This window comes from Ambystoma mexicanum, chromosome 6p (assembly GCF_040938575.1).
Source record: "Ambystoma mexicanum isolate Mex_15411 chromosome 6p, UKY_AmexF1_1, whole genome shotgun sequence".
Taxonomy (NCBI): Eukaryota; Metazoa; Chordata; class Amphibia; order Caudata; family Ambystomatidae; genus Ambystoma; species Ambystoma mexicanum.
In genome coordinates this window covers 1,167,025,363-1,167,049,871 of record NC_090935.1, presented here as the reverse complement: position 1 = coordinate 1,167,049,871, position 24,509 = coordinate 1,167,025,363, and the positions used below count along the sequence as shown (strand labels likewise).

At 44.3% G+C, this 24,509-nt stretch overlaps 1 protein-coding gene across 1 annotated transcript in view; it reads left to right on the top strand.

Annotated features, from left to right (window-relative positions):
- Positions 1-24,509, top strand: part of CEMIP2 (cell migration inducing hyaluronidase 2) — a 473,131-nt gene that overhangs the window by 353,990 nt on the left and 94,632 nt on the right. Inside the window, exons 16-18 of the mRNA XM_069625802.1 lie at positions 8,380-8,557; positions 14,090-14,305; positions 22,932-23,140. Of these exons, the coding sequence (XP_069481903.1) occupies positions 8,380-8,557; positions 14,090-14,305; positions 22,932-23,140 (603 nt within the window). The remainder of the gene's footprint in view (positions 1-8,379; positions 8,558-14,089; positions 14,306-22,931; positions 23,141-24,509) is intronic.

Below are 24,509 nucleotides of genomic sequence, written 5' to 3'. Positions count from 1 at the left end.
TTTGTAAGATTTGAATTTGATGGGTGATGGATTTATTGGCTCCAATGTAGTGGGCATTACAATAGCCATGCCTAGAAAGGATTAAGGCTTGTGCTAAAATAAGACAGTTGTTGTCTGAGAGAACGTGTTTGCCTGCTCTGATGTGCTTACATGTGTAAGCGGTGGCAGATGCCAGAGACTTCACCCGTTTGTCAAATGAGATGGTGGCATCCAGATAGAAGCCAAGTGTCTTCACCTCCCTGGACACCTTGATGATATTACCATCAATCTCGAATGAGGTGTGGTCCTGGCTTAGCTTTTTGAGGTTAGACTGAGTCCCTATGATGATGAGCTCTGTTTCATCATTATTCAGGCATAGACCGTGAGTTGCCATCCATGCCTGGATGATGATATACACCCTATTTACCAAGGCCAAATCTTTATTATAATCCCCAGAATATGGGAGGAGAATCATCTGCATAGTTGCTGTAGGTGATACCAAGAAGGTCCAGATCATCAAAAAGGGGCTTAGTAAATATGTTGTATACAAGAGCCCTGAGGAACACACAGGATGGGAATTGGGTCAGCCGCTGCCGATGGGGAGAACACCCTCGTGGTCCTGTCACTGAGAAAGGATTCTATCCAAGTCATGGCCTCTCTAGAAAAATGTGCGGCTGAGTCTAAGTGGTTACAAAGTACCCCGTGGTCCACAAGGTCAAATGCCGCCGAAAGGTCCAACAGCAAGAGGAGAGCCATTTTTCCTTTATCTCTTAGTTCATCTATTTGTGCCTTCAAATCAATGAGGGCAGTCTCTGTGCCGAGTTGGGGTCGGAATACTGGTTGACGTTCTCCTAAGAGCTTATGTTGTTCCAGAAAATATTGGATTTGGTTATAAGCAATCTTGTCTAGGATTTTGAGCAGAAAAGGAACTGTCGTGATGGGAAGGTAGTTCGTGGGTATAAGTGGGTCTAGGGTTTGCTTTTTGAGCAGGGGTAGTTACCAGGATTGTTTTAATTTGGTGGGCACAATGCCGGACGTGAATGAGGAGTTGACAAGTTTTGAAATAAATGGGGAAAGATCCCTGGCAGCATCTTTTATGAGCTGGGCAGGGCAGGGCAGGTGTCGCCCTGGCAGTTGGAAGGCTTGAGAGAGAGGATGACTTTCTCCACCTCAAGGATATATGTTTTAGAGAGTGTTTTAAAAAAAATGGCCAAAAAGTAGGGAAATAAATTGGTGATATCTGGCTCTGGTCCAGACTCATTGCCCATCCGTGGACAACCCCTTGACCAATCCGAGAGCAGCGTGACGTTCACGGACATCAAACGCGCCTGGTGATTGGTCAATTAAAAACATGAGGTGCGTCAAAACCTTTGAAGTGGATGCCATTTTGGATTCGCAAACTGCGCCTGTTATCGAACATCGCAGTAAAGAATATTAAACGCAGCATTGCACTTGTCAAATTAATGTAACAATCTCTGGGGAGATGAGGGTTGATGAGAATGCGATGGGATATGGCTTTAAATAGCAGACAAATCAGGTGTTTTTTCATCTTTGAAGTCCACAAACTTCTCAGATGTTCCCGGACTTCCATGCATATTTCTGCATTGCAGAGTTTGTGTAAAGCAGTTTTTGGATGTCTCAAAAATTTGGCGCCACTCAATGAAACGCATGGAAATTTGCAATATCATATTAGTCCTGACCCTGAATGGTTATGAAACGTTTGGTGCTGTTGCGCCAAGAGGGGGCAAAAGTAGATGGGGGGGGGGGTAGTTCCAAAATATTTGAAAGGCTTATACATTTGGTGCCGTTTGAAGAGTCTGCACAAAGGTTTTCTGAAAGATTATAGACCCAACCTTGAATGTTTTTGTTTGAATTATTGTACATACATTTTGACACTTTAAAGAAAAAAAAAAAATGATGGATTTGCAGCAAACTCGTGCAAGTAGCATTGGCAAGGACCCGAAAGCATGGTTTTGCAATTGTCAGGTTTTATTTTTTTAACATTGTCATAATGTAGGTACAACAAATAGTGATATACTTTGGTGGCTGAGGTATAGCCTGTGGCAATGGGCAGTGGCCAGATTGTCCGGTCCAGTAGCCGTTGGCCATGACATGACCATGAGGGACTTGCTATGTGGTAAGGTTTTTCAAAATTGGGATAGTTTTGAATGGAAAAAATTAATTCTGCTTGCGGCTACAGCCTGAAGTGCTGGACTGGATTACAACAAAGCTGCACAAGGAGCATCAGCAAGGAACGGAAAGAATGCTTTTGCATATCTGTCTTGTTTTATTTTTCCAAAGTATCAAAATGCAAGTACAAAAACTGGTGATATAACTGGTGCATGGACAGTAGGTCTGGCCCTGGCAAGGACGAATGCCTACTCTGATTTACTTATTTGGGCATAATGGGAAAAGGAATTCTGCTTGTGGCTGCAGCCCAAAGTGCGTGACAGGATTGCAGCAAACTTGAAATATAACTTTGCTGCCTGCGCAGTGGGTCTGGCCCTTGGCCAGGACAAACATCTACTCTGATTTGCCTATTGGGGAATGTGGCATGGCCAAAGCCCATGCCCCATGTATTGTGGAGACTGGCCATGGCTGCAAGCCATGAGCACTGGCCATTGGTCACATTATGAGGGTAAAGTGGACACTGAACTCTGATGCAGGGTAAGTGCAGTGGATAATGGGGGTGATTTGGAGGGCTGGGCTAATGGCCGAGCCCCATGCCCTAGGCAATTCAACCATGACTTGCATCCCCAGCATGTGCTGCTGATAACGACACACATCAGTATGCGTTGCTCAACATATGTTTGTTAAAGGAGGTTAACAGTTCTTTTATGTATGTTAAAAGAGGAATTATTAAAACTTCTATATAGTGTTGTAACATCATGAAACATTTTCATTTATACAAACCTATGAAATTCACAGAAAAAACTTTGTTAAAGGGATGTTATAGTTACAAGTAAAAGTGAAACCCCCCAGAAATGTGCCAGTTATGGTAAGTTAAACAGCCATAACTCGCGTCACCTCCGTGCACTGCTAAGACGAACGCCCAGGACATCAAAGATGACATCAGAAATGTAATTGATATCAGATATGAAATTAATTTTGATGGAAAAGTCCCTAGAAAGTTTGTGTTTATAATATTGGTAACAAGATGTCAGGGGTGATCGGGAGACCTATCATGAACTACTTTATATATTAAACAATATACTCATCTAAACATACCATTATATTGCGTTGTTGTTGTTAATACAGGAACCTAATCATACATACACATAGGCAATGGCTGCAGCATGCACCATAGAAGTGAAGTACACTATTTTTAATCTGGTAATTTTGGATAGTAAAATAATGAATGCTACCTGCTCAGTTTTGAGTAATGTTAAACATGGACTAAATGGCTATTATTTTGTACAAACAATACATATGAAGACCCACAAAGCATACAAATCAGAGGCACGTACAGGGAAACTAAAGTAAGGAAGGAAGAAAGAAACGGCACCAGAAAATGTCATGAACATTAAAGTTCATCATGTATTCAAAGGAATTGTGTGTTTAAAGCCTGCTTATTGCCCCATATTTGAGCACCATGAGCTGAGTCCAAACCCTAAGGGAAAATACTTTAAAAGCATACAAGAAGGTTAACGTCTAGTTATATAGCACCTTTTCAATTTTCATATTCTCACAGTGAACAAAACCGCCTGACTTGGATATGTCGGTGAACAAAAAGAGTGGCACAGATATGTGATGTCATCTATGACATTTGTGATGTCATCCTTGATGTCCTGGGTGTTAGCAGTGCACAGTGGTGGCACGAGTTATGGTTGCTTAGCTTACCATAACTGGCTAATTTCTGGGGGTTTTGGTTTTATTTGTAACCATAACGTCCCTTTAACAATGTTTTTTCACTGAATAGATAGATGGATAGCTAGAGGATGTACAATCAAATGGCATGAACAGGGACTTACAAAAGTAGGATTTCAGGGAGTATTCCGAAAAGCTCATAAAAGCCAGAATTTGCAGATTCCAAATACGCAAGTGGCCAAGCATGGTGTATACTCTCCCTTTTTGAAAAAGCATCATTTGAACAGACTGGCCCATAGGCCAATGGCTGACAAGCCAGCCTGTGCGGTTAGTGTGGGCCACTTTTCTGGGCCAATGAGGGCACGCTCATTACTTGTTATACTCGGCAGCAGGTTGTTTTAAACAACATTGGTACTGGACCCGAAGAACTTTAAATGCACAATTTGGCATAAATATTTGCAAGAAATTGCCACCTTAGATGCTACTGAAATATGTTCTCCTAAGGTGTCATGAATTGTGCGTGGTTCGTGCAAAGGGACCACTTATCTTGCACTATATTTTGGTCGCAGGCCACCCATGAACATTCATAAATGAGCACCTTCCTCCTGACATGGTGGCTAGTTTTAGTCCGGTTTGGCACATGGCTTGCTTGACATGGCAACGTTTCGCTTAGAAGCTGACTGACGCGTAGGCAGGAAACCAAGGAAGAAACTGGAACTGGAAATACATTTCCCACCTCATAAACATTTCCAGTGGGCCAACGCTCCATGAATAGCTAACCAGAAATAGTGTCCTTCATTAAACTAAAATATAACATTGAAATTGAGGAAGCTGTCAGATAGTAGCGGCTACATGCAACTTCAAGACATTCATGACAAATGTTTCTTCAATCCACCACAGCTCTTGCCCCAACCTGGCCGCCTGTGTGATAGAACTAATCAGGGGACAGAGTAATTATGCAGCAGTCATTCTCACCCAAGCCAAAGGTAAGGGGAACCCCCATATGATTGCTAAAAATAGCAAGTCATGCCTACACAAACATTAATGTGTTTTAGTGGTAACCGGTGGATGAATCCAGTATATTAGCCAGCACTATTTAGGCTGAAGCATTATAAAAACGTGTTATATCCTCTTAGGCATTTAGGAAAGGTCAAAGGATGACACAAAAAATATAATACAATTTACAAATAAGTCAACATTTTTGTCAGATAACGATTTGCAGGCCACCACATTTGTGCGTCACTGACTGTTATAAGAATGATCTAGGCTTGCTTTTCAGGTCAGTCTTTCCACTACCACTACTATACGCCATGGCTGTTTGGGATCTGTGATCTAACTGCGCATGTCACTTTTCCCGAATGCTTCCCCAGCCGACAACATCGTTTGGAGAGTGTACATTTTTGCTCATCCCTTCATGTGAGAGAGGATTTCTTTGTCCATAATCCTTATTTTGCTTAGGTGAAATGCGTCTATTGTTTCTAAAAGCTGTTTTATTCCACAGTGCATCGACTAGAGTCTTTCTTCCATTATTAATAGCTGTTGTGATGGGCAAGACCTGCAATACAGTGGCTTTTAGAAACAATATACGAACCTCATCAAAGTAAAGGGTGTAGCTTCTCTGGAGAACCCTGTTTACGTTTTCTTTTTAACATGAAGCCATAGCAATATCTGTCAACAGTGACCGATATAAAGTATATGAATTTCAGAAAGTATATGAATTTCAGAAACGCCTTTCACACTGTTCCGTGCGGAAGATTTGTTAAGTGTTCAGAACCCTTTGGTTTGAATGCTGTTGTGGGAATCCTGGGTGACTTTGACAGTATCACAAATGGTACTAGTGAAGAGATTCCATATTTAGGAGAAGATGGAGGGTGGTACCTTTGTGAGCAGTCTAACTTGTGTGGGCAGTTTTTAGTACTTTGAGTACTGAAATGGGTCAGTAGCCAGTTGCATAATGGGCCTGAGTGGTGCTTGAGCTTACCCTTGTATTGTGGAGCCTGGATCGTCTGTCAAGTGTTTCTGTAATGGCATTGGCTCAGCCAGCAGTGAGAAGTGATAAAGCCCAGAATGAACTGAGTGAGAGTTGAATGCAGTGGACACAAGAGGGGAAGATGAATGGGGTTTGTGGACCATCCCTCAAAGTGAGTTACCCGCATGGATGGTTTGAATGCTAAACAGTATTTATTTTGACAGACATATTGGGGTTTAAACCTAATTCACTCAGGGTAATCAAGAGGTGGGACTTTGCTCACTGTTTCTTAGAGAGGCTCAGCTTCACCTCACTGAGGAGGCCCAAAAAGGCTGAAACATAATGTCTGGTGTTGCTGATGTTCAGAGTAGAATCGCCTAGCATTTTGGCGCTAGACTTTCCTTATGGGCGGTACCAGACTGATATGCAAATGGTTATTCCTCCTCTGTGAAGGGTGCAGTGAGCTCAAACGTGATTGTAGACCCTCCTGAGTGGAGGAAATTCCATAGAGCAGATTAAGTGAGCCATGTTCCTTCTCAGTTGAGGGGCTCCCACACTCTTGCAACAGTTGGTAGGGCTTGCCAAAACCACCATAGGGAAAGACCTAGAATCAGGATTGGGAATGGTCTGCTCCAGTACTCTGCGTACTTTACCAATGTGGTGCTGGAGATGGTGGCACTCGCTGGAATTTTCAGGGAGAGATGGAGAACGGGGATCTCAGCTTTGAGTGGGGGGTCTTCAAGCCCTGCTTCCTGCTCATACTACTAATGCAATTAACTGATTGGTGTTTCAAAGTAGGCCGAATGTCAGAAAAGCAGATCACGCATGTCACGCAAAGTCCATGAAGGAAATCCACATGATCTCACAGGGACCCCCCTCCAGAGCAAAAGTGTCCAAAGGGGCCTTTGAAGGCGTTTGGCTGTTTCACACCGAGCTGTCAGCTAAAATACTCGTTATAATGAAAATACATTCGCGAGAAGCCTGGGCAAGTTGTAGTAGTGGCTCAGCTATTAGCTTTATGTCAAGTTTTCCGAGGAGACGGTGGTATCTGGCCCGGACAGCAGTTCACACCCGCATTCCTTCATAGAAAGCAAGACATCATTCGGTCAAAAATCTGCCAGAGTCCCGAGCACTGGAAGGCGAGGCAGCAGCGAAGCTCTCATGTCAGCGGTCCGGCTGTTTTAGCTGTCGGGTCCCATTAGAGAGTTGCCTTCTGAGGAGGGCCTCTCTTCACAGACGCGCATGCGTATGCATCCATGTGGGCAATCGCTAGGCAGTTCCCAAAATCACTCCTCGTATGGAGAGGATGGCCTTAATTTGGTAGGCGGTCCCCACGTGCTGTGGTTTCCAGTACACATGTCTGCATTTAAGTCAGTCATTAACCCTAGTGTTGCTGAGGTTTTTCACATCTCCTTGAAAACTGAAGGCACATTCTGAACATCTTTTCTCGCTGCAGCTTCCTCGAGGGGCCAGCTGTTTGTGTTTTCATACACACATGTCTCTAAGGGGGGCTCGGCCTTTTTTTAAATTAAATCCCTTTTCTGAAAGAACTAAGAGGTCAAGATATAATCCAGGCAGGCCACGTCAACTAGATGATATTTAGGCGACGGTGTGAGGCAGAGAGAAGGGCGAGGGGAGGATGTGTTAATGGCTTGGAATATGCTGACGCAGTCCCCTTTTCAGCCCCCGGATGATAAACCCACATGAGACGGGAGGATGGCGCAGTGCAGGGACGAGTAGAGACATGGAAGTGTTGATGAGGAACTGGGAATTGACATGGAAGCTGGGTGGGCTTGCTGGAGAGGTTATTGAAAAGGAGTAGGATAGCAGTAGGAGATGGGGTGGGGGTGGGGTAAGCTGTTACCAGAACACTATCCTGGTAAAGGTATGCTTCAATGTAGCATTAATTCGGTTTTTTTGTGTGCAATAAAGGAATGTTAAACAAAATACATTAACACATGTGTAAAATCAGCAGGTTGAGACCCGAACCCTGTGTGATGAAATAAAATGTAGCAGGTGGGTTATAACAGACGCTGTCCAACCTCAGTGTCGCGGGCAGCTAGCTCCTCCCATACTCCATGAATTGAACCTTCTGACCAGCCAATGGCATGCTCCCTACCACCCCAGAGCCACCCGTACAGGGAGGGCAAACTGCAGCGCTTCTCGGAACAAGCCCCTGTGCCACCCCCAGTTCAGATCAATCCCAGTCTGCTCTGCTTTTAGGAAAGCCAATCCTCTTCCTATCTTCACCCCTCTCTGGCCACCGCTTCATCCTACCTTATTGTCTGAGCACTTTACATCCCCGACTGTTTCAGCCTCGAAACGAGTGTTCACTGCTCGAAATGTTGGCAATGTAAATAAATATCCAACATCTGTGCGTGTGCTGGAAAGTTTGCACTATACATAACTTCTCTGCATAGAGCACCAACCAAACAAACCAGCTAAGTGTTTTATCCATGGCATTTGTAAGATGACATTGCAGCAATGAATGGAGCCATGTGGTGTGCAATCATCCTGTCTCCTGTGTGGCCTCTCGGGGGTTATGCTTTCCATTGCTTTCACTTCTGAAGGTCAACTAATGGATTGGTTTTCTAAACTGTTTCTTTTTTTTTTTTTTAAAATAGGACATTTCCAATCCGAGGTTTCCAGATCTACGATGGCCCTGTGCATCTTACCAAGAGCACCTTCAAGAACTACGTCCCGTCACCGGACCGCTTCACCAGCGCCATCGGGTTCCTAATGAAAAACCCCTGGCAGTTAACGCCAAAGAACAACATTTCTTTCTTGAAGTTTGGAGCCAGTGTAAGTCAGTCAATTATATTTCAGGGAAAATGTGGTGGGCCTGTGACTAGACCAGCCCTAAACATGCTGTATATTGACTGCATCATAGTCCCAGTGTGTCCTGGGACACACTCTCGTCTCGTCTTATTCAGCACTGCACATGGTCTCTTGCACTACTTCAAGAGTGGCCCAGCTCAGGACTAGCACGTGTCGTGCTAGGGTCTCCCCACCGGCGGCAAGTGAAGAGCAGTGGAGGGCTTGGAACTCTACAGAGGCACAACACCGCGTGCTCAGGATCCAAGAGCTTTGACAGAATTCTTACGCCGCCTTTGCAGGAACACATTTAAGTGCTTAATGTTCAAAAGAGTTAAATGAAAAGAAATGGCTGATGGCGCTAAGATTTCAATTTACACGCCTCTTTGTCACCTTGAAATCCTAGGCTTCAGTGAGTACCGAGCATGGGTTTATCCCCAAACCCTGATCCTTGTAGTCAAATTTGGCACCGAGTGTTCTGGTCATTAAGGAAAGGCATATGTTGACATGTCTCGATGCACTTTAAGTTATGGCTTTCAGTGCAAAACACCTGCTCTTGCCATAAATGAAGATAATGATATTTTTTAAAGAACTTCAATTCTCTTAAGTTGAGTTACTGTTGTCGTCATGAATTATTTTGCATTGCTCTTGTGAATTAAATACACAAAAGTCCCTCTTTAATTATTAACACTTGTTTAATGATGGACTGCTTAAGAACAGTGATGAATGCGCACATTCGTAAATTGGCTATCCTCTGGTACTGTTTTATCACTTACCTGCCTGTGCTCTGACTGCTCACAGGGTTGTAGTTGAACTCCAGCTAATGTTACAAAAATCCAGCACATTAGCACCTGGCACGGGGGAGTAAGATCGGCTCTCACCAATGCTAGCATTTATCAGACAGCCCATGTTTGCATTCGGAGGGAGGGAGTTGACGGTTGCTCCCCTGCATGCCAGTCTTTCCAATCCTTTCCCCGTCTGGCATTCACCTGGCAGCATCCAGCCCTCCCTGCGCCGAACCCCACGACAACACAACCTGCACTTACCTGCCAAAAAGAACCACACCATAGGGCTTTCCTCCTTCAGCAAGCTGGCATGGGCAGCGAGAAACATCTCCCAACCATTTTGCGCATGTCCTTGGCAGCCATGTTGCTGCTGGCTCACCTTCTCTTTGATGAATGTGTGCATGCCCAATTGGTTTTTCTTTAGTCACCCTGAGTGGGACGGTTATGCGCAGACGTGGGTCCAGAGCCTGCTGGGCCTAAAGACCCAAGCTACTCCTAACTGATGACGCCCAACAAGGCACAGATATGTCTGGGAATGCTTGTGGTATCGTGCAGAAGGGATATGACCTAGCAGTTTGGACTACACCGCCCCTTTTGGGGTGGGACCAGGTCTGATTTGCATATGGCCTTTCCCTTTCAGTAATGGCTTGGCAGGATAAACAATGATGTTCTGGAGGTTTGCCTAGAGTTGTACCCGTGGTTATGATTTATACAAAACCTTCCGGCCTTCAATGTTTAGCCCATGCGAGACCATTCCTTAAAGGAAACGTTTTTTCTTTGTTCAAGGACAGTAGAAACCTATTGAGCGACGTGTGCTTATAGCGTTAATTGTTGTGTGTGTGGGCAGACTGGGTTGGTAACCGCTCTAAGCCCTCGTGGAGGCCTTTGCTCTGCACGGGCCTTGCAGGGTCAGGCTAGCAGAGCCCACCTGAAAACGTGACCATTTACGCAAAATCCTTATCTACAGGTCGGAGTGTTTAGCCCCTTGCATTATTAATGTGGTGTGTGTGTGTGTGTTTTGTACATTTGTATTACCCATAATATGAGCAGTGTACATTCAAGGATTAATTTGGGGTATTTTCAGAACCATACACTTCAAAACAAAATACAGTAGATCATAATACTTTTTAATCCAGAGCAGGTTCCTAAACAAGCTTTTTATGGAACTTCAGTGAAACCTCTTTATCCTTGAACAGATCATGAAAATGATGAGATATTCTTTTGGGCAAGATTTTTGTTGAATTTATAAAGGATAAAATGAATCTGTTCATTGTTACTTGGTGGCAAAGATGGATCAGGGTGGCCTGGGCATCCCCTAGATTATTTTATGACCATTCAGTTCATGCCTCCTATGTCGCCGTTTGTATAAAATTTGGGCATGCTTTGGTTGTTTCCTATTTGGACCTGCAGATTGCTGGCCAAAGGCAGTTAGCTGCATTTCTTTAGCATAATCCAAGAGTATTGCATACTATACTTGTCATTATGTACCAATACGCTGGCTCAAGAGTTAACCTCTCTCCAAAGACATCTGTGTGCAATCTTCAATCTCTGTTTAAACCCCAGCAGGACTGATTCAGTCCTCCAGTCCTCTTCCAGCAATGCTGAGTGTACTTCCACATTGAAGGCTGGTGTTCCCTCACAGGTTCCATGCCACTGCCCTGCGCACCAGTGTCTGTCTCTCTATGCCTCTTCCCTGTGACAGCCGCTTGGTACCATCTAGCTCCCAGTGCTCCCCCTTTTTTTGACCCCCCACTTACCTAGCTGGTCGCAGCTTCCTGGCCAGCTCGCGGCCTCACCTCTTTAGTGACAATATATGAACCTCATGCTGGCATTGAAACCGAGAAGGCAGACTCTCTCCCATGCCGCTTTTGCTCTTCCATGGTTGACATCTTCAAACTGCGTCAGTTTCACTTTGATGAATGGGTGCACAACCACACTGTCATTTCATTAAAGGGAAGTCTTTCTTTCATGGCATCTGAAACTTGTAGCACCCCATGCACATGCTGGAGTACTAATGGCATCAATAACCACCAGGGGATCCAACTCGCACGTTTCCCAAGTAGAGCCTGGACATTAGTGCAGAACATCATGTCTCTCTCAGCCTCCGAGACATCACCAAACTTGTTTTTCTGGTGGGTACCCAGGCCCCACAGCACATTCATGGTGGGACTGTGTTGGTAATGGCTCTACGCTCTTAAAGTAGCCCTTGCATATCTTTTGCTAGTGTGCCATTGCCAACACAGGCACTCTGCAAATGTGGCAGTAAATGCTATATTGCAGTGCTTAGGAGTGGGATGAATCTGGCATCTATGTAAAAATGTTATTTTAACTCAAGTAATACCAGCACATAAGGGAATGCTTAATACTGACCAGGCTCACAGAATTAACTAGCCCACTCACTGGTCAGATTGTATGAAGGGTGAGTACCATTTGCATGGTACTCTACCTTGCTGGCAAGCATGGGGATGTTTGAAAGTTATTTGACATTTACTCCAAACAAACTTTGTTAGCAGTAAATGGCAAATTAGTTTCACCGTCCATAGCTGGACCTTGGGTACAGCATTGCACCAAATACGAAGCGTGTTTTTGGTGACATGGTCGATTTTATAGAAAGCAAATGTAAATATTGTATTGCCCATCACCATGGGGCAAGTGCATTTCTTAGGTGGAGTATGTAAACTAGCCCTGCAGTTGTAGTGATATTTCTAAGAATTTGTAAGGCCTCTACTGGCAAATGGAGACTGTGAACATTCCTCTTCACTCGCACACATGGTCCACTTTGTCAAAAGCTGCAGATGTGGCAGGGAAGAGTGACTATGCCTTCATCTGCTGAATGAAGACTGTTGTCTCACGTAACCAGAAGTGCCACTTTGTGTCATGTTGAGGATACAAATCTACTTTGCGTTTGTCAAGTACGGATAGTCGGTGACATAGTTATGCAGCATCAGCGTTGCTAAGGTCTATGCGGATTAGGAGAGCAGCGAAATGGCAAACATTGGTTGGTTGAGGACTCAGGAGATCTAGGAAGGTGTACCCTCTAAATCACTGAAGAAAGAAGGGGGTCAGAAAATATGGCAATCTGTTTTTATTGTGGAGATAATATTGACTGGTCTAAACAGGGCACTGGCAGACAGTCTTGAGGATATCTCCATAGAAGTAAGGATGGCCTGTAACTCATTCATGTGTGTTTCTCCGACAGGAAGCCAGGATACATTTGTTGCGGGATAGATCGGTTCCACATTGAGTGTGGGCCCGTGAATACCAGTAACGGCTGTAAGTGGTGTTACTTGGAGGGTTTTCCTAAAGATACAAGCTGCACCTCGACCATTCACCCTCAGACGGTTAAACCAGAGCACAGAGTGTGAGGATGGGGAGGAAGGCACCAAGGGCTTAGGCGGGGAGCATTCTGTAAACCAGGCTTCTGCAAGTGTGCTAAATACTAGGTTCGGGTTGGTCATGTAGCCATATATTGGCTATTTGGAAGCAGCGTTGGTTCTCCCTTTAGATTTCAAGAGTGGGACATTAGCAAGGCCTGACCTCACTAGATATGTATGAGAACTGTGATTGGAGTGTGGGGACTGCTCTTAATTGCAATATAAGGAATGCTTTGTGTCTGACTGGGGCCTTGCAGAATAAACAAAAAATAGGAGGGTTATTTTTGAGAGTTCAAACCGGTAATGCCTGCCAACTCCAATAAGGACTAATAGACGTTGTCCTTACCTTGCATGCCTCACTTGTGCATGGAGTGCGCATGCTTGGGGAGGGTGTTACACTTGGTCCTGGGTCTAAGCAGCCATACTTGACTGGGCTGTCTTGGGCTCCAGGGAGAATCTGGGTTGTCGTGTCAGACATCTAAGGCAGTCTCGGTGGGTGGGTGAGTGGATGGTCCCAGACCTTCAGTCAGTGACCAAGAGGGGTATTACAATGAGATGGCCTGTCTCCTGTGCATGCAATACAGGGAACTATGACATGGATGCATGAGTATAGCATTGGGCCTTAGCCTGGTTCTCAGCTGTGTCCATTCCCTTTGCATGTAGAAGTGGTGAAGCCCTAACTTTGCTCAAGCGTGTGAGCGGGAAATGAAAAGGGGACTGAGAACAGACCTTGAAAGTATTTTGTTTTTGACCTAGGTACCCACCATTAAACTGTTTGGCTGTTGTTAATGGGAAGTACAGTTGTTAACAACTGAAAGGGCCACTTGACAGTGTAACAGATACTCATGAGGGAGGCCCAGAGTTTGCGTGATAGTTCATCTGAACCATATTTTCCTATCCCCTTTGTGGGCACAGTCTAGATTATTTCCATAGGAGAGGGCAATCGATGTGTTAAGTTTCATGTATTCCGTAACATCTGAGATTGGAGAAGCCATGGTGGCGCTCTATATCGTCTTAACATTACATATCACATCTGTCCTTTATGTGCACAGGAGGGGATTGCTCGGAGTACTCCTTGCATCAGAAATTCCCCACAAGCATCCCGCCAAGAAGGATGTGAATGTGATCTATTGGCGCAAGCTCCTAACTTAACATTTTAAACATTTCTTTTCTACAGTCTCACAATGTTTAGCTCATTAAACCTAACTGAGCTCCTTTGATATGATGCATGATGGTGTCCATGTGTGTTGGCTTGGTGGTGCTCTGAGGTGTGATGTACTGTGTCTTCCATTACCTCCCCTGTGTGCTTAAGATGTGTGCTGGATTGACCCTCATGCTGTGCTGCTTCTGTGCTCCTGTAGGTTTCGCTGAAAGCCTTTTTTGGCAGACCTGGTCCCTGGTTTGAAGATAGCGAATTAGACGGTGACAAGAACTCCATATTTCATGATGTGGATGGATCCGTCACAGCCTACAAGGGTAGCTACGTGGCCAGAATGGACAATTACCTGGTCCGGCATCCAGACTGCATTAATGTCACGGACTGGAATGGAGTGATATGCAGCGGGACCTATGCACAGGTTAGATTAATCATGAGCAATATTTATGTATCTATGATCCTTGTATAGTGTGTTGATGATTTTGATTTAGGGCGCTCATATATTTGTATTAGATTTTGAGTTATTCACTGGACGAGATAAGAGGTCCTCATAGGAGGAATAGCCCAGCTCTATGTTTTGGGGGTGTGGCTACCTTCACAAACGTAGGCAGACAGGCTTTTCTTGGCTCATGTATGGGTAACTGTTGCCGAACAATCAAGGCCATCTCTAAGAAGGGAAGGGGCAGGGATATGAATATAGACTGAAACATAGAGTAACATAGTATTGCTTTGATTAAAGAATTTAGTATGAAATATGAAACTGTATATTCTCAAAGAAAGGTAAGCCCTTGCTCGCGGTTCCTTCTCTGCTGGTGGAAGCCCATCCTAGGCTCGTCCTACGCCCTCCCCCTGTCCTCTTTGCTTCCTGGACTGTTTGCTCCTTTGATTGTGGGTTGCTCTGCTGCCTCTCTGCACAGGCTCACGTGCCTTGAGGTGGAGACTTCCTGTTCTGGACATCGGGCGACTTGTTGCTTCTTCACCTCATCTTTGTTTTGGGTAGCCTCCTGCTAATCCCATTTCATGGTGGGCAAAATAGGGCTAATGAGCTGGTGCGTGCAGGAGAGCAAATGGGAGCAAGTCTTCTGTTGGTCGATGCCCACCATGGGCCCTTTCTGGGCCAGTTTTGAGGTAGCCGGCTGCTGTGGACCATGTGCGCAAGAGGGCAGTTCGAACTTGATGGTGGTATCTGATTACAAAGCATGGAATTCTGCCACATAGAAAAATGGCTTCTTAGCAGCAGCCCAGTAGTGGGCTAGACATGTCCATCCGAAGATCTAGCTGAGTTGTTGCTGGTATCTAGAACTTATTGAGAAGCAAGTGCACTGTCTGATGTCCCTTTATCCTGGAGACAACATGGACATCATGCAGATCTGAAGGGTATTTTTTTTTCCAAGGCTGTGATCCAGACAGAATGAGGCTTGCCTTGTACTGGCGTCCCAGGGGGACCGTGGTATTTTCAGGATGGGTCCATGAGGTCAAGGTTACCTTTCTTGACTTGAGGACACCAACTCGAGATCTGATTCAGTACAACCAAACATATTCATGTTCTTTAATAGTAGTCTGCTGAAAGGCAGATCCAGCAGCTCTCATCTACATAGGTTACAGTATTGAGGTATAGTAAGTAATTCTTTATGTGCATGCAAAAGATTACCAAGAATCCAGTCCAATAATTCTAAAACCAAAGTTCATAACAATGCCTCATCTCTAATGTAGGTTCATACTCTATTTAAGAACGTGTGGCAAGGGGATAAAGACAAGAACATGTTCAATCCTTTTCCCGTTTAGGCATGAATGCGAAGTCCTACAGCTTTGATCATACATCTAGCAGACCAACATTCTAGGATCTACAGTGATGCCTCAGAGAAACAGATTTGGCACTAGCTTACTTCTGGATCATCCTACTCTCCACAAGAATGGGCTTTCCACAAAAATGACATTGGAGGAACTCTAGAAATGTGCAGAAATTATAGCCTTATTTAATTCTCTACCATAATCTTGAAGCATCCGTTTTAGACCACTTTACCTCAGCCTTTTATAGTGCAGCATTGCTGAGGATGCCATGCCCTCCATCTTGCCTCCAGTGCCAAAAGTGAGAGGCTCTAGTGAAGAAATGTGGTGCCCCCTATTAAGTTCGGCCTTTGTTTTATCTGAAGCCACAATTTATTCTTAATTATTCCAGAGATAACATAGGCCTAGAAGAGTAAAACAAAGAAAAGCATGCCCAAACGAGGGAATTGCTTGAGCTGCGTAGAGCATGCCTCTAGTCTTACTGGATTGCTGAACCAAAAACGAAGTAGCTTTAGGGAAATTACAATCTTCACATGCTTGGTTCCAACTCCACATGCAATTGAAGATGTGGGGAAGAGATTGGTGCTTAGATGACACTCTTCAAAAATGTGTTTTCAATTTACGCAGGGTGGGATATATTAACATAGCTGCACATCTCTGCTCCATTCAATGGTAGGGGGACAGCCTTCTGACTTGTGCGCTGAAAGAGTGGCCGAAACCCTGCCATGTAACCTCACTAAGGTCTTTGTTAAATGAACAATTGATCACTTGACTCGAACCACCTACTGTGTCCAGTGGCTGTAGCTGCAACCCGGAAGACCCAATAATCACAGAAGGTGACTTCTTCCAGTTGTGTTGGCTATTAAGACCTTGTTCTTAAGCAGTCTAAGGTTGCCCATTTTCATAAGTTTTGCTTCATTTGTATTCATTACTAGTTTTGTTCTATTAGAACAATACTCAAAGGCAGTAAGTAGTTTCAATAGTGACAATTCAGGTTGTGCAACTAAAATGGCATCTTCAGCATAGAGCAATACTAGCAAATAATACTCATTAAGTCCCCTATCTGCAGCGGAAATGTCTGATACTGAGACCCATAAAAAGGCTAAATATTACTGGGGTGACCACGCAAACCTTGTTCGCTCCCCTTATAATGGGGAGGCTAGCTGTCTTGGTCCAATTGTGACCATATCTTGGCAAAAAAACCAATGTAAACATCCTAATCGTTGCATTCATGCTCTGTTGGTTTATTCCGCCCTTCAACAATACTCCCCACAATGTCTGTGTGTTAATCAAATCAAATGCTGTAGTGAAATCTATGTGAGCAAGGTAGTGTGTGCCAAATAACGTGAAGAGCCGATCTTCTGTACCATGTCTTTTCCGGAACCTCACATGAGAGTTTAAAGACGAGATTTCCATTCCATTTCCTCTTCAAGTCAGGAAACGTACTTCCCATTTCTTCAAGGAGGGAAATGGGGTGATAGTTTGCTGGATCAGTTCTGTGGCCCTGGACCACAATTCCTGTCAAGTATTTCATGATATTTGTTTTCATTGGGACCACCTTTGTCTCTGTACACAAACGATACCTTGATCTTCAAGTGTGCTTTACACCAATCCACTGAGATGCATAGTAGTATGGGGCGTTGGGGCTTTCTTGGTGAAAATGATGCCTCAATATGTAGGATTTAGAGGAGCGAACGCCTTCTCAGTTATTCTCTGGGAATCCGGCACCATCTTGCCATCTGCACTCTTCTGCAGTCCACCTTGTTCAAACTAGCAAAGTATTTGGACCATGTTTCTCCCTCAGTACTGTTCATAGGTGATTCCTATATAGAGTTCCCTATTATTTCTTAAGCAGTGAACTTCCAGAACCCCTTTTCGGTCCTTCAATTGGACCTGGCCCCCTAGCTCTCGCCATTTGCTTTCTGTAAACATTTCCTTCTATGATGTTTCAGTAGCCTGTAGGCGGTCTACCTTTCCTCATGATTGCTAGAAGGTAATCTGTCTTTTTGATTAGTTTAGCTAGAGAACTCTTACATCATCTGGTTCTCTGATTCAGTCTCCCTTACGAGTGCTTCATATGCAGTGATCTCCACTGCTGGGGATGCATGATCTCCCACAATTACTGTACCATCATGGATGTTGTTGCTTAATATAATTGGCATGTACAGGAAGGTTTCCCAAAAGGTGGTGTTATCCCAGAACAAATCCTTCTGCTAAAAGGACGTGTGGCAGGAGGAAACGGAAAATGATGCTACTTTGCTGTGAGGCAGGATCAACCTTTTCACTAAAGACTAGTTTTTATGAGGTGCTGATATAGAGATGTGTTAGCTGGGTTAGGGTGTATCCATACCTCAAAGACTGATTGTTCTGTGTTTCCATAGTGCCACAGGCAGTGGGACAGCCCCCACCACCCCTTCGCCCCAAGAACACGTGTGCTGCATCAGAAGCTATAAATACTAATAGTCTGCAAGAAATCTCAGCTGGAGCCAAGAGTTCCTTCTGGCTTCACGTATTTATTTTTTAATTCATTGGGTCTATACACAATGTGTTTCGAGGCGCAACAAGACAAGAGGGTGGGGGAACAAGGAGGACAAAAAACAATCCTACTAGACCATGTGACATTTGGATCATGCAAGTGCAGTAAAGAGAAGTGCAGGGGAGGGGGTTGGGGGGGGGGAGTGCGGGTCAGGGCGGATGGCCCCGTGAGAAAAGCAAGTGCCAGGGGAGGCTAGGTGGACAGAACCAGGGGAAAGCAGAGAGTGCAGGGCAAGGAAGGTCCACTAGCTAAGTGTGAGGTAAGGGGCATGAAGGGCTACACGGGTGCAGGCCCACCCAGGCAAGTGTTGGGGGAGAGGCACAGAAGGGCAGTGCAGGTTGAGGGGCAAAGGGGTGTCAGGGGAGACCAACTGCAGGGGTAGACTGGATTAGGGGGGCCTGGAGCCCTGTATGACTCCGATGGACCCAGCTAGCGAGTTAAGAGGCAGAACGAGACATTAGTGGGACGGAGGGAAGGCATATGAGAAAAGGAAGATATTGAGAAGCTTCTGAAATTTAGGGAGATCTGGCTTAAGTTTGAGAGGGGCAGGGAGGCTTTCCCGAGGGAGGCACCAGCGGAGGAGAGAGACCTACCCCCCCACTCTGCTTGGAAACGCATCTGATCTGCAGAGAGTTAGAGCTAGATGGCCGAAAGGCTCTAGCAGGGAGGTATTTAGGGAGAGCAAGTTGGATGTAGTGGGGTCACAGGCCCCAGAAAGCCTTGTGGATGATGCAGAGAGTCTTGAACTTGATCCGCGCAGCAACAGGGAGCCAGTGTAGAGATTTTGGGGCTGGAGAGATGCAGTCCGTGGGCTTGAAGCCAAGGATAATTCTTGCAGTCATGTTCAGGATTAGTTGAAGGGGGTGCAAGGGAGGAGTTGGGCAGATTGAGGAAGAAGCTGTTGCAGTAGTCCAGCCTGGAGAGGACCAGAGCTCTGGAGACATTGATTTTCTGGGTGCAAGGTGAGGAAAGGAAGAATGCATCTGAGGCGGTGCAGCTGAAAGTGAGCCGTGATGAGAGGGAGGAGTCAAAGAGGACACCAGGGTTTGCCTTACAGGAGGTAGCAGGGAGGGGGCCCATGGAGGATGGCCAGAGTGTGAGAGGGAAGGACAGAGCAGGGGTCCAATGAAAAGAATCTCTGTTTTACTGGCATTAATGAAGAGATCTTTAGCAGTGCACCACACCTGAATAGCAGACGGGCAATCAGGAATGAGAGAGGATGAGAAGGAGGCAGAGAAGGTAGGCTTGAAGGAGAGCTGCTTGTCTTCCACATAACACTGGAAGTTAGGAAACAAGGTGGGTATCAAATAGTTTTAGAGGGGCCAGGTTGATGTTGAAAAGCCAAGGCGAGAGAATAGAGCCTGGAGGGGCACTTAGAAGTGGATGTCTGAACAATATCCTTCCATTTGCAAGGATGTATTACTTGATTGCCGTAGACTTCAGGGTCTCTGACTGTGACAGACATACCAAGAGATGGCTTACAGTAGATGTGGTCGGACACTGTTGGTGTTCCTGAGAGTATCGGGCATGTCTGCAATGGGAACACCTGATAAGACTTCTCTTGTCCAGTTGGGGTTGTGTGCTATAGGCTTTGAGGTGTCTATTACAGTGTTAAACTCTAGTTGATTATTACAGTGACAGCTTTTCCCTGGGATTCTGGAGAAAGCAGCAACACACAGCTCCTTTTTCATCTTCTTAACGTTTAGTAGCATTTATCAAAAGCCAAGCAGAGGAATTAGCCTCCATGCCTTTGAAGCTCAAGTGGTTGGTCTGTTCTAGAGAAGTAGAGATCAGTCATTTGAAATACCTATGTTCAGAAGAAGGTGTTCTTTCTTGCCAAACATGTGGCGAGGTTGACAGAAAGGATAGCATCCAAGACTACAAACAAATGGCAGGAATTAACAATATGACAGCCCCTTGTGTACATCACAGACTAGATCCACTCGATAACCAGACAATCTTCTGTTTCAGGCACTTGATTCAGTTTCCTACTATTAAGACAGAATTTAATTTTTGGGAATTCAGTAGCATTCTAAGGTCCTCTGGACATTTTCATTTTGCTTTTCCCCTCCTTTGTTTGGTGATCAGAGGGACTTCTACTGAGGTCCTCTGCCACTGCAGCGGTTTTATACTTGGTAACAGCATACTGTCCTGGGTTACCCATAAGACTTCCAGGACCAGGGCCTTCCTAATCACCCTATTTGTGCCCTCGGGTGATTTTCATTGTATATTGGTTTTAGGATGGTGGCAGTTGGTATTTTAGTTTTGGATTCACCTAGGGTGCAAGCCAAATTACTGAATTGTCGGACCAATGTACAGTTTTTGGTAGCCAATAGGGCACTATTGTATATTTTTAAGTCCTACTCTTGGCCATTTATTTTAGGTGTTTCCTTTGTTTAACAGAACCATGAGGCTGCCTTGACCACCTCACTTATCCCGACAATAGTTTACTGAAAATTAGACCATAAAATTCCTCAACTTACTGCCCCTATCATCCTAACCTGTAAATGGTTCTGCATTCCCCAAATGTATACTGATGTCTTGCCTCTTTCTAATTAGTGCCTCCAGCCAGGAACAGGTTTCTTCAATAGCCAAAAGGGGTTTATAAAGGTAAGGTTTAAGCAATAACTGCATATTATTACGCCTCCGGCTTGAACATTTGAGTAAGTGAATCACAATCATCTGATACTGCATCATGGGAAGTAATAGTTGAACAATCTGCACTATATGAAGTGTGGCTCGTCCTCCCAGAGCAACATGCTCTGTGTGCCACTAGTAAAAAAAGCTAGAGCCAGCGGATCCAGCTTCCCATTTCTCGCACCCACACACTGGAATGCCCTACCTCCCACAATCCGAGGTGAGGCCTCCCTAATCGCCTTCCGTAAAGCTATGAAAACCCCCCTCTTCACATAAGATCCCTCGTATCAGCATGAACACCTAACCTATGACCCACTGCACAAGCTGTGATTGATTTATTTATAGAGCGCTTTACACCAAGGCGCTGTACAATGGAACAACATAATACAAAATAACAACAAATAACATTGGGAGCAAAAATGTACATCTTGAATCATTCAACAACACAGTGCAAAGAGCAATTAACTGAAGGGGGGGAGGGGAGTGGGAATAGGTGTGGGGGGGTAGGAGATGAATTGGACGAGGCAAAATGGAAGGGAGCGAGAGAGGAGTAGGAGAGGGGAGAGCGAATCAGATGAAGGGAAAAGGGGGAGGGGAAGTAGAGAGGGTAGAGGGGGAGTTTTCGAGGAGGAGATTGGAGGAGGAGGGATTTAAAGGAAGTGCAAAATGAGGTGAAGGTTGTGGTAGAGCGGATTGTGAGAGGGAGCGAGTTCCAGTGCAGAGGTGCAAGGAGTTGGAAGGAGCGGAAACGGGAGGAATTGCAGGGTGATGGAGGTACAGTGAGGAGGAAATGGTCAGCGGAACGAAGGGAACTGGAGGGGAGTAGGAGGAGAGAAGGGAGGAGAGATAAGGAGGAGCAAGACCATGGAGGGATTTGAAGACAAGGCAGAGAAAGTAAAATTTTTGCTGTAAGTGGAAAGGTAGCCAGCCAAGGTGAGAGAGCGAGGAAGAGATGGAGTCACGGGAGGTAAGGAGACAAAGGGTACGAACAGCAGAGTGGTATATGGATTTAAGAGGGGCAAACTGAGATGCGGGAAGTTCAAAGATTAGAGAAGAGCAGTAGAAGAGGCGGGAAAAGATGAGAGAGTAAATTAGGAGTTAATGACCAATTACATAAGCTGTAATTATTGAATTATGCTTGTATTGATTTATAATGTGCCAACGACTGCTACCACTCTTGTACCTTTGTAACTAAGCACTTGCAAGTAACAGCGCCTCAATGCCCCTGGGCTGTTTGCGCGCTATATAAATATAAATAAATAAACTGCTTTACATGCATTTTTGTCTTTCATGATCATCCTCAGTCATATGAATCCGTTCCTTAAATAAAGGTAATCGCCATACTGGCACTTGGCTTAGCTTTTAATCCCTACAAAAAGTGCATGCAGTAATGCTCACTTCAGCCAAGCATGCTTCCTCACCCCTCCTTACACACTGAAATTAAGACTTGTGTAAAGTGGCGAGAGAGAAAGATAAATATGTGGACAAGCATCTGGAAGCCATGCTATATACGATTTCACTCAATTCTAGGGGATCCATGGTTTCTGTATACCTTTGCTTACTTAAGGTGAGGTAGATGTTGCCACCTTGTCTTGGAGATAGTATTTTGCACAATTTAGATTTTGCTGCAATTTGCCACCTCCAAGGATAGGATTCTGAAATGGTGATCTATTTGAAGTGCATGAAGGAAGTACCTATTAGAATTCAAGCGTTTTTGTCAGCGGTCCCGAACTATCCCATCCCATCACTTCCCTTGTTCCTCAATGTTCTTGATAGTTTCTGCTGTGTAAACTTCCTTGCTCCTCTTAGGGGGGGGTATCTTTTTTGGCACAAGAAATTTGTTCTGATGGGTGAGTAACTGGTTCTGCAGAGTCTAAAACAAATGTGAATGCGTTGTCCATTTTCCATTCATCTCCAAGGAGTCCAAATTTCATTTTAGTCTCTAGTATAGTATTTCCTTTGAGAATAGCTGAGGAATGCTCTTCACTTTTATTTAGTTCAATATTTGGATTTAGAGATTTGGATCACCGACATACATTTCTCTTGATTAACCATAGTTTTCTTTAATTAACCTGTTACTCCAAAGATCTATGTGCAAACGTGGAACCCCCAGAATCTCACCATGACGATTACAAGGGACGAATACCCCTCCAACTCCATGTCACTACGAGGCATTAACCAACGGGCGCTCTATCAACAGTATCAACCAGTCGTAATGCTTCAGAAAACATATACCATTCATTGGAACGGACAAGCACCACAAACCACCTTCCTTTACCTCATTAACTTTGACAAGTAAGCTATACAATAACTCTATACATATTGTTTTATTTAAGAAAGATTTTTCGATCTGATTAGCTGACTTCAAAGGCAGAGAGTAAATATTGTACTTAATTGGTCTGAAATTCAAGTGTAAACTCCATCACATGTCTTTTTACAAAAATGCAAAAATATTAGAGAAACACTTAAGCTTCAAATATTTAATGTTTTATGTATCTAATGACCAACACTTAAGTTGTTTTCATTTTGTATTTTACATCTCCAAGACCCAAAGGAGAGACTGATTAACATTAAAATGTTTTTCGTTCACTTTAAGAAATAACCTTGATTTTAATAAGCATTCATGATTTTCTACTTGGAAAGAAACATTGTAAACGATATGATGAGCCAGTCAATTGCGCAGATGTTGCATGAAATTCAAATTGTCATAGGACATAGTATGCCATGCATAGATGTTTTGAGCTTGGGGCTAGCAGAGGGAACATGATTGATCCAGCTGCATTGGTATTGGAAGGCCCTACACTATATCATAGTACAAATGGCAAAATAACAAGCGACCATAAAATCGTAGAGATGACAAGGAAGTAAATAGGAGAAAGGGGCGAGGGGGGAAGGAGGGGGGAGTGTTGAGCGTAGTACAAGCCTTCCTCAGGACACTGGTTAACATCAGGATGCAAGTGTCAAGTTGTGTCACACTCTTGTAAATGGTTTGATGGAGCAGTTGTTTACATTTTCTGATATCAGTTGGCCCCAAGTAAACTATGGTGAAGATTTAAAAAAAAAATGTATATTAAAGATCCATAAACCAGTCTAATAAAGTGAATTCTTATCCGAATCATAAATGAATTATGAGATTCTGTTTAAGATTGTGGCGTTTTTGGAGTTCCACTAAAATTCATGACCCACACCTTTGCTGAGTAGCACATTCTTTAAGTGCTTTTACCTCAATTACCATTTGCCTCAAAGCGTATATTAGAGTGTGCTTTTTCATAGAGTACCACAATGGAGCAAGGTTACAGGTTTGGGCTGAGGGTTTTGGGGCAAAGTGGGGCAAGTGGCTTATAGTTTGCAGTGACCAAATTACTATATAAAAATGGCAACTTGAAAAAAAACTCTTGATGAAAACAACATGAGGAAAATACTTTAAAGTGTAGCAACTTGAGCGACGAGCACCAGAGCAAGTACCATCCATGTATTTCTCTTTTTCAACCATTCATCTACTGCCACATGAAGATGTTTTGAAATATTGTCCATCACCTGCTGAACAAAAATAATTAATTCCAAAAGGAGAGACGGGCAGTGTCCGGCACAGAAATGAGTCCATAATCAGCAGTACTCTGACAACACCAACCAACCTACTGGCCCCACTGACCATCCCATCCCA